This window comes from Echinops telfairi, unplaced genomic scaffold (genome assembly GCF_000313985.2).
Source record: "Echinops telfairi isolate 266 unplaced genomic scaffold, ASM31398v2 ScPeMD7_7469;HRSCAF=8507_1, whole genome shotgun sequence".
Classification (NCBI taxonomy): domain Eukaryota; kingdom Metazoa; phylum Chordata; class Mammalia; order Afrosoricida; family Tenrecidae; genus Echinops; species Echinops telfairi.
In genome coordinates this window covers 8447366-8460986 of record NW_022111373.1, presented here as the reverse complement: position 1 = coordinate 8460986, position 13621 = coordinate 8447366, and the positions used below count along the sequence as shown (strand labels likewise).

Below are 13621 nucleotides of genomic sequence, written 5' to 3'. Positions count from 1 at the left end.
CGAGGAAGCATTAAAGAACCAGAGGACTGTGGTGTGTTCCCTTAGTGCTATCCTACACCCTGGCTGACTCAGCCCTTCCTTGTGACCCTTCTGTGAGGGGATGTCCTATGAAAAGACAATTGTATTGGCACATCATCCACATATCATACAATCCAATAGTTCAATCAAATCAAGAAAGATTGAACAATCATTACCACAATCAATTTTAGAACATTTTCTTTTCTTTCTTTTTTTCATGGTTAAATCACTTTTAAAATGAGTTGTGTAATCACAACCAGATCAAGTGCTTTCTCCCCACTCCTACATACATTGTTCCCCAAATTCCCTCACCCTCCCGACCTCCCACTCCCCATCCCACCTCTCCTATGAACCCTTGCATCAGTTAATATCTCTATTGCATCTACTCCTTCTGTGCTTTACAAAATGGAAAACCCAACAGAAACAATAAAAACCAAAACAAAGGAGTAAGGATAAAATAATGATATAAAGATAAAAATACAAATACTGAGTAAGAAAGAAAATAACACCATCAATATTTTAAAAGCGATGGAAGAAATTTTTGTCATGCAACAAGCAAGAAATACTTGCACCTAGAACAAATTCAGGTTGGGTCAAGAGGGAGGTCAGCTGACCAAGTATCCAGTTCGATCCAGTAAAATCAAGATTACAATGATCTCCATCTGACAACGAAGCTGTTTGAGTCCTAACTGTGGCTAGAGGGGATCTGCCAGAGACTTAATCTGACCAGATGCTCTGCAGATGGATTTTGGGTTCCCACTGTCCTCCATAGCCTTCTACAAATTGGGTGTTCACAATTGTAGCTCTGATACTTTTCCCTTCATCATATGTAGGTTTTGTTATTGTCATTGGCTCACACAAGCTAGTGTGATTCTTCCAGGTGGACTGAGCTGCCTCCTCACTTAGATGGCTGCTTGTTTGACTACAAGCCTTTAAGACCCCAGATTGAGAACCGGGCATGATCTGCTTTCTTCCCCACACTTGGCTGTAGCACCCTTACCTTCAGTGATCCTTTCATGGAAGTGAGTATGGAGCAGGACCGTGTTCTCAGAACGAACTGTTCTTGGATGGGGGAGAGTTCATTGGGAGCCAAGAATCCAGCTGCTTGTCCATGGGACATGCGTGGCTCAGGTTTACTTTGGTGGTCTATTTTGCAAAACCAAACCCCCATAAGACTAACTATACCAACAAACAAAAATAGGCAGGAACACAAAAGCCCCTAGAAACAAAAAAGTGAGACATTGCCAATCATCCCCCTGGAGTATAAAGCGCTCGCAGTGATAGCATCAGGCTGTCCAATGAGCAGCGCTCCAGACTGCCAGTAGGAGGAGTCTATGCCAGTACACTTGCACCAGGAGCCAAACCCAAGACTTGTTGCCCTCCACAGTTTGATCTCCCACTTGATTGAGCACTGTTTACCCTAAGAATGGGGATTGGTGCCGGGGGAACCCCTACTAGGACAGAGAAGCCCACTTGAACCAATTCCTCCAAAGGGAAGACAGGGCCATCCAGGAACCCAAGGATGGCATGACTGCTGTAGCAATGTCTATCACAGGTGCCAGGCGGCAGAATCCACGATGTGAGTTGGGACTTGCTTGGTCTATGTGTATCTGAGGAGTACTGACAGCGCCGTTGGGTAGTTGGACTGCTAACTCCAGGTTTGGTGGTTCAAACCCAGCCGTTGCTCTCCGGGAGAACGATAGGTGATCTGCTCGTGTTACAGCCTTGGAAACACTAGAATCAGAACTGACTTGATGGCAGCGTTTTTGTTTTGTCTTGAGTTTATGTGTGTCCTCAGGTGAGCTAGTTTCTTCCTCAGAAAATATTGCTGCAATCCATTTGATTTATCCCGTGCAGTTATTTTTGTAAGCCCATTTTGAAATGTTTTTTCTATAATTTTTCATTTTGTTGTTGAGAAGATACACATCAAAACATAGGCCAATTCAACTGTGTCTACACATTTTTTTTAGTGGCATTGATTACAGTCTTCAGTTTGAATAACAATTCTTGCTGTCCTCTTCCAAGCCCTTTCTCCTCATTAGCATAAACTCACTGCCCACCCCTCCTGCGCCTCTTACCCCTCCCCCACGCCTGAGGTTCCTATCTAATCTCTCCAGTTGCTGTTGTCACAGTGATCCCATTTGGATGGCTCTTAAGAGAGCGTAATGCTCAAGGCAGATATTTCGTACCAGGCAACAAAACGATTGTTTGGTTTTAAGAAGACTGGAGGAGATATTTTCGGTTTAACATTATGGTATTACTGCAGGGCAATAGTTTCAAAAGTGAAATGATTTTCCATTGAAAGAAAAATTGTAAAAATAGTACAGAGAGTTCATGTTTCTCCTAATGCTAACAGTTTACACAGCCCCAGTTCAATCATCAATCCCAAGAAATTAACATCGGTTACAATACTATTTAAGGTGACCAGATTTTAACATTGATAAAGTGGGACACCATTGATAAAACTCATCCTGGCGAAATAGCCCCGTGGCAGCCGAAAACCGTATACCCTAGCTTGTCGTGCAGTCTTTTCAAAAATCGGGACTTTTTAAAAATGCCGTGGGATGCAGGGAAAATTGTTAAAAATCGGGACTGTCCTGCCAAAAGCGGGACGTCTGGTCACCTTATTTTAACTAAACTACAGACCGCAGTCCAATGTCACCACTTTCCCTCCTAAGGCCCTTTCTTGGCTTCAGTACCCAATCCATAGCCCCTGTTGTAAAGAGTCTTCGAGTTTCCTTAGTTTCCACCAATCTACAGCAGTTCCTCAGTCTGCCCTTCGGGTTTTTTTATCTTGTCTACCATTCTTTTCTTGTAAGGTAGCGCCTAGCTTATGGCGACAGTGCTGAGAGCTGTACCAGCCCCTTGGTATGTTAAAAACCAGAGAGGTCATCTGTGTTGGATAGGTTTTGATAGAGCTTCCAGACTAACACAAGCTAGAAAGAAGGACCTAGAAATCTATTTCTTAAAAAAAAAAAAACAGCCAGCAAAAACGTATGCATAGCAGTGGAACATGTCTGATCGAGTCCAAGATGATGGGCCTCGGGTTGAAAGGTGCCCAAAGACAAGGAGGAAAGAGCTGCCTCCTCCAAGTACAGTCGCCTCTCGGGATGTGGACAGAGCTGCACCGTCAGACCCTCCATGTGCTGAGATGGCAGACTCAAAAGAAGAAGAAAGAGCTGCCATCCTCTACTAGTAACCAGATCCTGAATTGTGCTAAGTATGAATCTAGGAAAATGGAAATTCATCCACATGTCGACGGGACCAAGGGCCCAGGATGGCCTGTCGTTCTTTCAGCCACAGACAGAGACCAGGTTGATTTGAGAAGCTCAACGTGTGCTCTGCAAGCCTGTTAACCACATTGTTTGGCCAAGTGCACACGCAGACCTGCTCTCCGGCAGATTCCAAAAAGGATGACCCTGGGGGTCCCAGGGATGTCATGAGAGTTGATGTCACCTAGTGTGGTACCTTATGGTGCCACCCCTCGTATAGGCGCCACCCCGTACCAGATCAATAAACAGTAATGTTTATTGTAAATCTTAACTGTAGACTAATGTCATAAATATAATTGGAAATTGCTCTCCTATAACATTCTTCAGATTGCATGAATACCAGGTGCTCTGGTGGCTCTGTGGGATAAGCCTGGGCTGCCAACCACAAGATTGGCAGTTCAAGCCCACCATTCGCTCTATGGGAGTAAAACGAGGCTGTCTGTTCCCACAAAGATGTAAAGTCTTAGAGACCCTAGGCAGGGTGGCTGAGCATTGGAATCAGCTGGATCGCATTTAGTTAGTTAGTTAGTTATTTTGGTTACATGAATAGTTGATAGAAATAACCTGTCAACATGATTACTAACTAAGAAGAAGTTTTTAGTTTTTAGAAGAAATTTTTTTTCTCCTTCTTTTCTTTTAATCACTGCCAGTCTCAAAAAAGTTATCGGTAGAGGTTCACAAATACTGATCCCTATAATATAATGTTAAAACACCAGAAAACTAGACAAAAATCAGCAACTATCAGCACACTTTTGGTGGGGGTGTGGGTATAAAACAGCACAAGCTCCGTAGTGCATGCGGATGTCAAGGCATGATTCAAAGGGACACTTCAGTGGGGGTTAATGACGGCTCTGGTGTCCGAGAGCCGTCCTGTAGAAGGTTCAACATGTAAATGAGCACAGAGCTGTAGCTCTGAAGGTGCTGTGTTGATACATGGAAGCTGGCCTTACACAACATGTTCTTGTTGGTATCATGAACTCCAGGGGCATTTTTATAGAACGAGTAAGTGGCCGCTGGCACTGCCCAGAAGTTTTAGAGATGGTCATTTAGGTTTCACCCTCTGGCGACACCCCTGTCTCTGCTTCAAGCCGACACCAGGAAGACTTTTCTTTCGGCACGACTGTAGGAAGAGGCCAGAGATAGAGGGTCCCCGTGCCCCAGCATGAATGTGCCTTCCTGTTTATCAGCAGCCTCGCCCTAAGTAGTTTGCCTGCTGCCTCTCAGCTCTGGTCCTCTGACAACAGTCACCAGGAACTGAGACTATGCCTTTGTCCCGTACCTGACCTCCTGCCAAGTTTCTGGGAAAACAGACTCTGCCTGCCCTTCCTGGTGGGCAGCAGAACCCTCGGACAGAGGACGAGAGGTGGGGTGCCTGTTGGCACCACGCCAGGCTTTGGGAGGGCTGGTCAGAGGAGAGGCAGGTGCCTCGGACCTCTGGCTACAGTAAGGCCTGCTGTGTGACAGGCCAAACACAATTTACATTCAAGAGTAATGTTAAGTCTGGCCTATGATCTAAAGCCCCGGGGCCCATTTTAGGCATATTCTAGGAGCCCAGCAGAAGGCTTGATTGGCTTTTCTGAAGCAGAGACGGGGTGAAGAGAAAGAAGGCTTGGGAAAGGCTGGACTGACCGAGCGAAGGCTCATACAGCCCAAGTGCGGCAGCTTGTGCTCGGTGTTTGCAGGCCTGTGGGGCAGGTTCCCAGTGGCTCCTTCCAGAGCCTCCGCCCAGAACAGGCCCTGTCCTACTTGCTCATGTTCCCAGTGGAGCCTGGGGGGGCTGTGGTGAAGCCGATACGAGAATACCAGGGAGACAGCCCGGTCCCCGCGTGCACCTTCTCTTGCCACAGGGCCCCTACTCCCACTCCCACCGCCACGCCAACCCCATGGCTCTTTTGCTTCCATTCAACCTCTCAGGCCTCAGAACCCCACCCTGGGGCCTCACCTCCCCACCCCCGTGGTTGCCTTTTCTTTACCTCCCACCGGAAGAAAGAAAAGCACCGAGAGGGTGCAGCGTTGTGCAACCTCAAGGCCCCGTTACGTACGTCTGTGGAAATAGGAGTGTTGGTCTTGGTGTTCGCTGCTGTCATGTTGGCTCTGACTCATGGTGACCTTGAGTCAACATCATGAAACACGGCTCGGTCCTACATTATTCACACTATCGCCAGCCTGTTAAAGTTCACAGTTGTGGCGAGTGTGCCAATCCATCTTGCCAAGGCTACTCTCACGGGCACTGTTCTTCACCCAACACGAGGTCCTCACTCGTGATTGATCCCTCTTGGTGACATGTCCAAAGCAAGCAAGCTGGACCGTGTCCTGTGGTGACTCATAGGTTTCCACAGGCTAGTTTCCAGAAGTACATCGCCAGGCCTTTCTTCCTAGTCTGCCTGAATCTGGAATCTCTGCTGAAACGTGTCTACTTTCACCCAAGAGTGACCTTGCTGGTATTATATGTACTGGTGGAAAAGCCTCCAACAATTTAGCAAGTCACGCAGGATGGCAAACTGGCAGATCATTGGTGGGGAAATAGGAGCTGAAGAATTAAATAGCCCCAAAGGCAACCGCAGATTGGGAGAAATCATTGTGAATCTAATATTTGATAAAGAACTCTTAGAACTCAACCATTAAAAGACAAATAACCCTGTTTTTAAAATAGGTAAAAACCCTTGCCCACTTAGAAGATCAGATGACAGCTTTTTCTGACCCCCCAATCTTGTCTACGAGTCACTTGCTTTTCTTGTCCGTCCTTGCGGGTCTAAGTCGTGGCTTGCTTAGACAGAGCCATGATAAGATTAGTAGAAAGGAAAGGACCACTTAAGGTCCTTAGTAGAAAGGAAAGGACCCGTCATGTTGAGATCACTTACAATGCTCACAAATGCCCCAAGAAGTGGTTATTCCCTCTTTGAAGTTGAGGGATAGGTGGTCCAAGGTCACACAGCCAGAAGTGGCAAAACCAAAGACAACTGTGTTCTTTGCTCAGCAGCAGGCCCCCTTCCAGGATTTTCAGTTCTGTGGCAGCGGGATGTACTTTGTTTTATGGTTCCTGATTGCTTCAGTGAACACTAAAGCGACCAGAAAACTCCCATCAAGTCGATTCCAACTCACAGTGGCCCTATAGCACAAGGTAGCACTGCTGCTGTGGGTTTCCGAAGCTCTGCTCTTTCCGGGAGTAGATAGCCAAAAGAACAAGTCTGTCCTGGAGGAAGTACAACCAGAATGCTCTTTAGAGGAAAAGATGGCAAGACTTCCTCTTATGGACGTGGGTCATGCTGTCAGGAGAGCCCATTCCCTGGAGAGGAACATCATGCTTGGTAAAGTAGAGGGGCAGCGTAAATGAGGAAGGCCCTCAAGGAGGTTGATTGACGCGGAGGCTGCAACTGTGGGCTCCAAGATAAGACCAATTGTGAGCGCGGAGAAGAGCCAGGTAGCGTCTCCTTCTGTTTTTCGTCTGGTTGCTATGGATCAGAACCTACTTGACAGTGGCTGGCGACGACGCAGCAAAGCTTCCAGGCTTTGGCTACTTGATTTTCAAGGTTGAGGGTGGTTTTCAAGGAGGATAGTATACTACTCCCCAACCACACATTTCCCAAACTCATCTAGTCACCAGCAATGCACTAGGCACCCACCATATGCCTAGTCCGGTGTGAGTGTGAGTAATTCAAATATGACTATACAGATGGGTCCAAGTCGGAGAACTTCGGTGGGCGGGAATGAAGAGTGCCTCTCCCCGTCTCACTGGAGAGCAAGGGCACAGTGACCCCGGGAGAACTCGTTCCGCTCAGGTCTGCTGGACTCAAGCATGCACATGTGCACACCTGACCGGTCCTGAACACTGTGCTTGACCTTGAGCTCTGTGAGCCCGGAGGCCATGTCTACCTCATTCGCCACACAGGACCTGGCTTGGATCAGGTACCCAGTGATGGTGGGTTAAATGACTCGGCATGTCTTTTACGGATCCACTGGGAGAACTTTAATGGCTTCGCTGCTCTGTGCCTTTGTTTCCGCCTTGTAAAACCTCACCAACTCTCCTGGTGGATCTTTCAGATCCCATTAGATAAGTGATGCCAGGCACACCGGGAGCTCTCTTTAGACACTGCGATTGCTGCTTATCGGGGAGAAAAGGAGTTGAAGAATTAAGATGGGGGGTGGGGCGGAAATATTTTCAAGCCGTACACCGATTATGGGATTTGTGTCTGGAATATATAAAGAGCACTTGAAACCAGAAAGAGACCAACCAACAGCCAAATTACAACCTGGAGGTAGGAGAGGCACTGCTTCTACGCCGAGAGTGACTTCCAGTTGTTTCTTGTGACCTGAATTTCTGTTTCTTACAGTGCAGAAGAACCTTGTGTTAGTCTGGGTTGACTAGAGAAACAAATTCCTAGACACTCATATGTGTATAAGAAAGAGCTTTATATAAAGAGCAATTGAATATTGAGAAAACATCCCAGCCCAGTTCAGATCAAGTCCATAAGTCTGATATTAGCCCATATGTCTGATGCCAATCTATAAATTCCTCTTCTGACTCATGCAACACATGCAATGACACCAAATGCAGGAAGATCACAGGCCAGTGGGTGGAAAGCCTTGTGGATCCTGTGGCAGTGGAAGCATCTCAAACCTGGTAGGGGTCTCCACGTGGCTCCTCCAGCTCGATGTGTCTTGTCCGCTGGAAGAGGAAGCAGAGAGTCCGTGCATATCTGGCCTCGAGTGAGCTTTTCATATCTGTGGCGCCTCCAAATGAGGTCATCAAGCTGCAACCTGATTGACAGGCTAGACTCCACCACTTTGTAAGTTGACAGGAGATTATGTAACTACCACTAACCTCCATGGTTGGCCACATGGAGCTTACTCTGCTCTGGAATCTTGGTCTGTCTGAGACCCAGAGAATGGGGTGGGCACAGCCACCTGGGCAGGCACCAGCCAAGCAGCATCACCATCCTTGCCTGCTTGGCCCAGCGGTCCCACATTTCACACTGCCCCTCCCAATAGAGTCGTGTTTGAAAAGGGCAGCTATTTATGAGACCACTGTTATTATTATTATTTTTTTAATCAAGGAAAGGTTTTCACACTAAAAGAAACAGACTCTTGGGTTGCCAGGGCTGGGAGCAGGACGGAGGGAAGGAGAGTGCGCAGGCTAGAGGACAGACTGGGAACAACATCCAAGAGGAGGAAGAGGAGGAGGAGGCAAACAGTGGAAACACAGGGCAAGGTGATGGGAAGTCCGGTGAGTGGGTGAACATAAAACACGTGTCTGCTCTGTGACCTTTACCTGGTTAACAATAAAAGCTAAAACCGCAGAAACACAAGCTGCTGCCATCCCGTTGGCTCCAACTCATCGCGACCCTGTAAGACAGAGCAGACCTGTCCCGTAAGGTTTCTGAGATGGTAATTTCCAGGTTAGCAGCCTAACTGCTTGGCCAGAGCCCCTTTCTCCATGGGACACTGTGATTTTGCAAGTATCTCCTTTGAATTTTCTTTCCAAATAAAGAAGAACGAAAGAGCACAGATTAAATAGGCATATTAGACACTGCTCTATTCTTTCTCTTTTAGGCAGTGTTCCTGCGGCCTCCAGGCCATTTCTTCTCAGCCTTTGTTCCTGGCTCCGCCTCTAGCCAGCTTCAAAAGTTGGAATGAATATGATACTGTCCCAGTTGTCGGCCAGCTTTTTGGGGGGTGGGGTGGGGTATGAACAACTCAGAAGAAGAGGGGAGAACAGTTACACAACTAGAGGAGTGGACGCAAGACCAGGAGGTGGTACGTGTAGAATCTGGACTCTTGAACTGGTGTAGAGTTTGCTGCGTCTATTCTGAACAACAGCAAGAGGATTAAGATTAGGGGTGGGGTGGGAGTCTTTGTTTTGAGTGTCCGTATTCTCAGCCTGAAAGTCTGTCTGCAGAGCAATACCAGCTCGTGTCTCACTGGACTGTCTGCCATTCGTGTCTGAGTTGGCCCTGTGTAGAGACGAAGGAGCTTCAAAAAATTCATGGGAAAAAAAAATCCCATGATCTTTTAATTCTACTTGTCCATGAACATTTTAAAGCGCTGCCCCCCCCCATGTGCTTGTGTGTGCATGTGAGTACATGCATGGACAGAGGCCCACAGGACACCTCTGGACATCAGGGAAGCGACTGTCTCCCCCTAGGCCTTCAGCAAGCCAAGGGGAAGTACCAGGCCTCCTCCAGAGCAACTCTTTGGAGGAAAAGGCAATTCTTCAAGTTGGCAGCGGCCTTACTCAACCCTAGACACCCCGCACCCCCATGGGCCCCAGGGGAACTTTGCCTGCCAATCCCATGTTCAATGATCAAGCCCCTCCCAAATTCCAAAGACTGCTTGGCCACAGTCATTCCCCAAGGAGGGCACAGCTCTGGAGCCAACCAGGGCAGCCCTGAGGAATGGCTTCCCTCCCCGGCTGGGTCTGAGCCTCCAAGGCAGATGGTACCTGTGGAAACAACCAGTGCGCTCGCCCGGGGCCTCCTCCCGGGCGCCGATAGACTCCATGGTTCCTATTGCAGGGATGGTCCAGAGAGACCTCAACCATGGACAGCTGGCCTCGACCTCACCCTTCCTAATGCCCCAGGTCACCACTCTGACTCTGGCGACACCAAGCCTGACCCCTACCAGGGCCCGCCACGTGGTTATCCGACCTGTGTGGCTGCACCGGGCTGCCCACTCGACGCAATGCCCTGCTGCTGAGACCTTGGAGTCCTTGCTTAGTTTTGAACAGGAGTCCTGCATCTCCGTTTTGCACCAGGCTCCCAAATCGGGTCGCCTGTCCTGCCCACTGCCTTTGCTCACACAATGCCTGGTTCCACATCTGGCAGCCTTCTTCTTCTCTTGTGCCCACGCCAGACCCTATCTTTCCCGCCGGGGCAAAGTCCTCACCCCAAGGACAGCACGTGGTCTTTCGATGGGCATGTCTGCCCTGCAGCAGATGGACTGACATTGATGGTTGCAAACAGACATGTGAATGTCTCCCCCGCAGGTTGAGATTTTCTTGGCTCTGTCCAAGGAGCCCTGGTGGCACTAGGAATGAATCCCAGTGGCGGGGAATTGATTTGAAGGTTTGGATTTGTGGCCCAAGGCTAGATGCTTTGGTGAAGGTCTGATCTCTCCAGTACCAGTTGCCATCCACGGGGTCTCATGTCCTGGAGTAACTGCCTCCTGGTCTCACATCGTGTGAAGGGGCGGTGGTTGTTAGATGGTCAACCCAGTTCTGACTCGTAGAACCTAAAACACTGCTCAGCCCTGCGCCATCCTCACCACCATCCTCACCACCGGTGCTATGTTTGAGCCCATTGTTGCCACCGCTGTGCCAATCCATCCCATTAAAGGTCTTCTTCCTCTTGCCGACCCTCTTGTTGACCAAGCATGATCTTCTTGGTCCTTCATGTTATCAGGAAGTAGCTAAAGCACGTGGGATGAAGTCTGGCCATCTTCGCTTCTTACGGCACATGCTGGGGTACTTCCCCCAAAACAGATGTGTCTGTTTCTCTGAAAGTCCGTGGCATCTTCCCGCACTCCCCCCAGATGCTTTCCACCTTTCGAGTGCCTGTGAGGTGGTCCAAGAGTGGAGAAGAAGCGGGGAGAGGGTGACACTGAATAAAAGCACGTTGCTCGGCTTTCAGACACGTGGTGGGATCCGTGGCAGTGCCCGTGGACTTGCTGTGCCTGAGTCAAATCCCAGGCTTGGAGCCGTCGTTCGCTCTTTTGCCAGAGAGCTCATCATGAGACTGCAGGGCCTCTAACACCCACGCCCCCGGGAATCAAAGGCAGATCCCACACTCTCTGCTGCAGGGTGAGCCAGTCCATTTTGGAGGTGGGTCCCCATCCATTCAGGGATATTCTGAACAGAAGAACCTGCGCATAAACCTGGCCTTACAACTTGGGAAACCCACCCAGTGATTCTGGGGGAGGCAGCCCTCGCCTGGGCTCTGTCTGTATCCTCGGGTTTATCCTGGGAGCACTCCTGAGAAGGAGGCAGCTGAGTTCCTGTGCCAACTTCCCATGCGATTTTTCTGAATTGGCTTCTGTCAAAAAGCTGGGAACTGAAATGCTGGCCGAAACCCTCCTTGTATGGCTCTACCAGCAGGGACTTAGGGCTTCAACTTCCCATGGGCGCTGGGGACAGACTTCAGAGGGAAGGAGGGTGCAGAGCATGTGAGGGTGTGTCGCCTGTGGGCAGCCCCGTGGTCACCGTGAGACGCAGCATCGTGAATCTGGCTTATTGTGCCCAGGGCAGGGTTGCTGTCCAGGGCCCCGTCCTCCGCCCCGCAGAGTGACCCTTTTGTGAAGGAGGGAGTCTGTGGGACAAGTTTGTCACGTTGGGGCACAGCCATAGTTATGTAGCCTTGCTTCACACAAACACCGCAAGCGATTTGTTTTCTCACATTTTTCAGGAAGCTCAAAGTCTCAATTCAGGGTGTGGCTCTGGGGGGAAGGTCCTGTTTCAGCTCCCAGTGCCTGCCAACAACCTCCGTGGGACACGTTCCTTTTTTCTGTGTGTGTGTGTGTCCACCCTGTTGGTTTTTCAACAATTCAGAAGTGATTAGACTGAAACCCGCAGAGCAAAGAGAACGCTGTTTCCAACAGGGCTGCGCTGCAGGCACGCTGTCCTTGCGTTAGGGGCGGCCCTTCGTACCACAGCACGGCCCCATCCCGCTCCAGCCGCACCACTGTGCCTGGGTTTGAGCCCTTTGTTGCCGCCTCGCTGCCAGTCCTTCTCATCCAGGGCCTCCCTCCCTCTCACTGGCCTTTCCCCAGCCTGAGTACCAGGGCCAGGACTTCAATATCTATTTGGGAGACACAGTTCAACCCCCGCCAGGCTTGTGGTCCTTTGCAGGGCCCAGGGCAGGATGCTCGGAGCTGAATGTGGAGGCAGGCCAGCCCTTCGGCAGGCAGCCCTGGGACCAGTCTTAGCCCTGGTTAGCCATTTCCCTCCCTTTACTTCCTGCTTGTCCCGGTCCACTCGGCCTTTACACTCTCCTCCCGCCCGCGTCTTGATAAAAGCCTCTCTCGGCTGCAGAACGAGAGGTGATGTAAATAGGGGATTCAGTTTAAATCTACCAACACGTTTAGGGCGTGAGGATCAGGGACCGAATCAATTTGTAAATGCTACGGACCTGTCACCACCACTACCACATGGCACTGGGCTTGGTAGGAAGCAAAGGGCATTCAGTCTTAGACTAGATTCTCTTGCAACAGAAGCAGCCACCCTTGCTGCAAACGTGGACAGGCACCAGCAGATCTGCTTACGTACAGGGACTCCCACTCCGGGGAGATCTTTGCAACCTGCCTGGAGATTTTCGCTGAGTTGGCCCAAGTCCATTGAAACCCTCCTTGTCTGGGTCCACCAGCCGAGACTTGCTAGGGTTTCAGTTTCCCATGGCCCCTGAGGGGTGGGAGGTGCAGGAGGGGGAGGTGGGAGCCCCAGACTTGATTCATGGTGTGCGTGGACCAGGGAACGAAGGATTCTCTGGAGAGAAGCTATAACCACAGAGATCTCGGGACCACTTCCGCGCTGCCACAAGGTACTGGGAACTTTGACTCTCGGACCAAGGCGCCAAACCGTCCGGTTTGCCTCTGGGGCTTTTCCAACACCCTCCCACCATGCGGGGTTGACTGTGAAGTGCCAACAGCTGACACTGCTTTGAGAGTCTTGACGGGGCCCACCAGTCATGCCCCGACACTGCGTCTTGCTCTGAGATGCAAACAGACCAGGAGGCAATGCCCTCCCGCTATCAAGGAGGAAGCTGAGACTCTTGGTGGGCTGTGGCTTGTTTCAGGCCACTTGGCGCAGCAGAGCCCAAAGTCACACCTCAGGTCTGTGCTGCTGGCACCAGGTGACAATCGGGCACAAGGAGAGAGAGCGAGCCGGCCTGGCAGCCACAGCGTTCCCTGGGGCCCAGGCTGGGGCTCGAGGGCTGGGCTCACCCTTCGCCTTGTCTTCCTTGGCAGTGGAGCCTGGTGTGCGAGCACGACTGGAAGACGCCCCTCACCACCTCCCTGTTTTTCCTGGGCGTGCTCTTCGGCTCCTTCGTGTCCGGGCAGCTGTCAGACAGGTAAGGGGGCCGCCAGGGAGGGGAGATGGGCTTGCGTGAGCCCCTTGTCCATTCCCGGCTTATGTGAGAGTTGGGCTGAACTCAGGGTGTTGCTGCACAGGCAAAAAGGAGGAGCCTCCGGCCACAGGCTCAGTGATGGGAGGAGCGGTGATGGCTTGTTCACCCACCCTCTGCCCATCTTGCCTGGGCCTTCTTATCCATTTTTGTCCCGTTCACCAGGGGCTTTGGCTAGGGGCAGGGAGTGGGTAGTGTCCCACCTGCCACTCCCCATGC

General features: G+C 50.5%; 1 protein-coding gene across 1 annotated transcript in view; it reads left to right on the top strand.

Moving 5' to 3' along the window:
• LOC101652870 (solute carrier family 22 member 4) overlaps window positions 1-13621 on the top strand; it is a 55817-nt gene that overhangs the window by 2920 nt on the left and 39276 nt on the right. The window contains exon 2 of the mRNA XM_004696601.2: window positions 13245-13348. Coding sequence (XP_004696658.1) covers window positions 13245-13348 — 104 coding nt within the window. The remainder of the gene's footprint in view (window positions 1-13244; window positions 13349-13621) is intronic.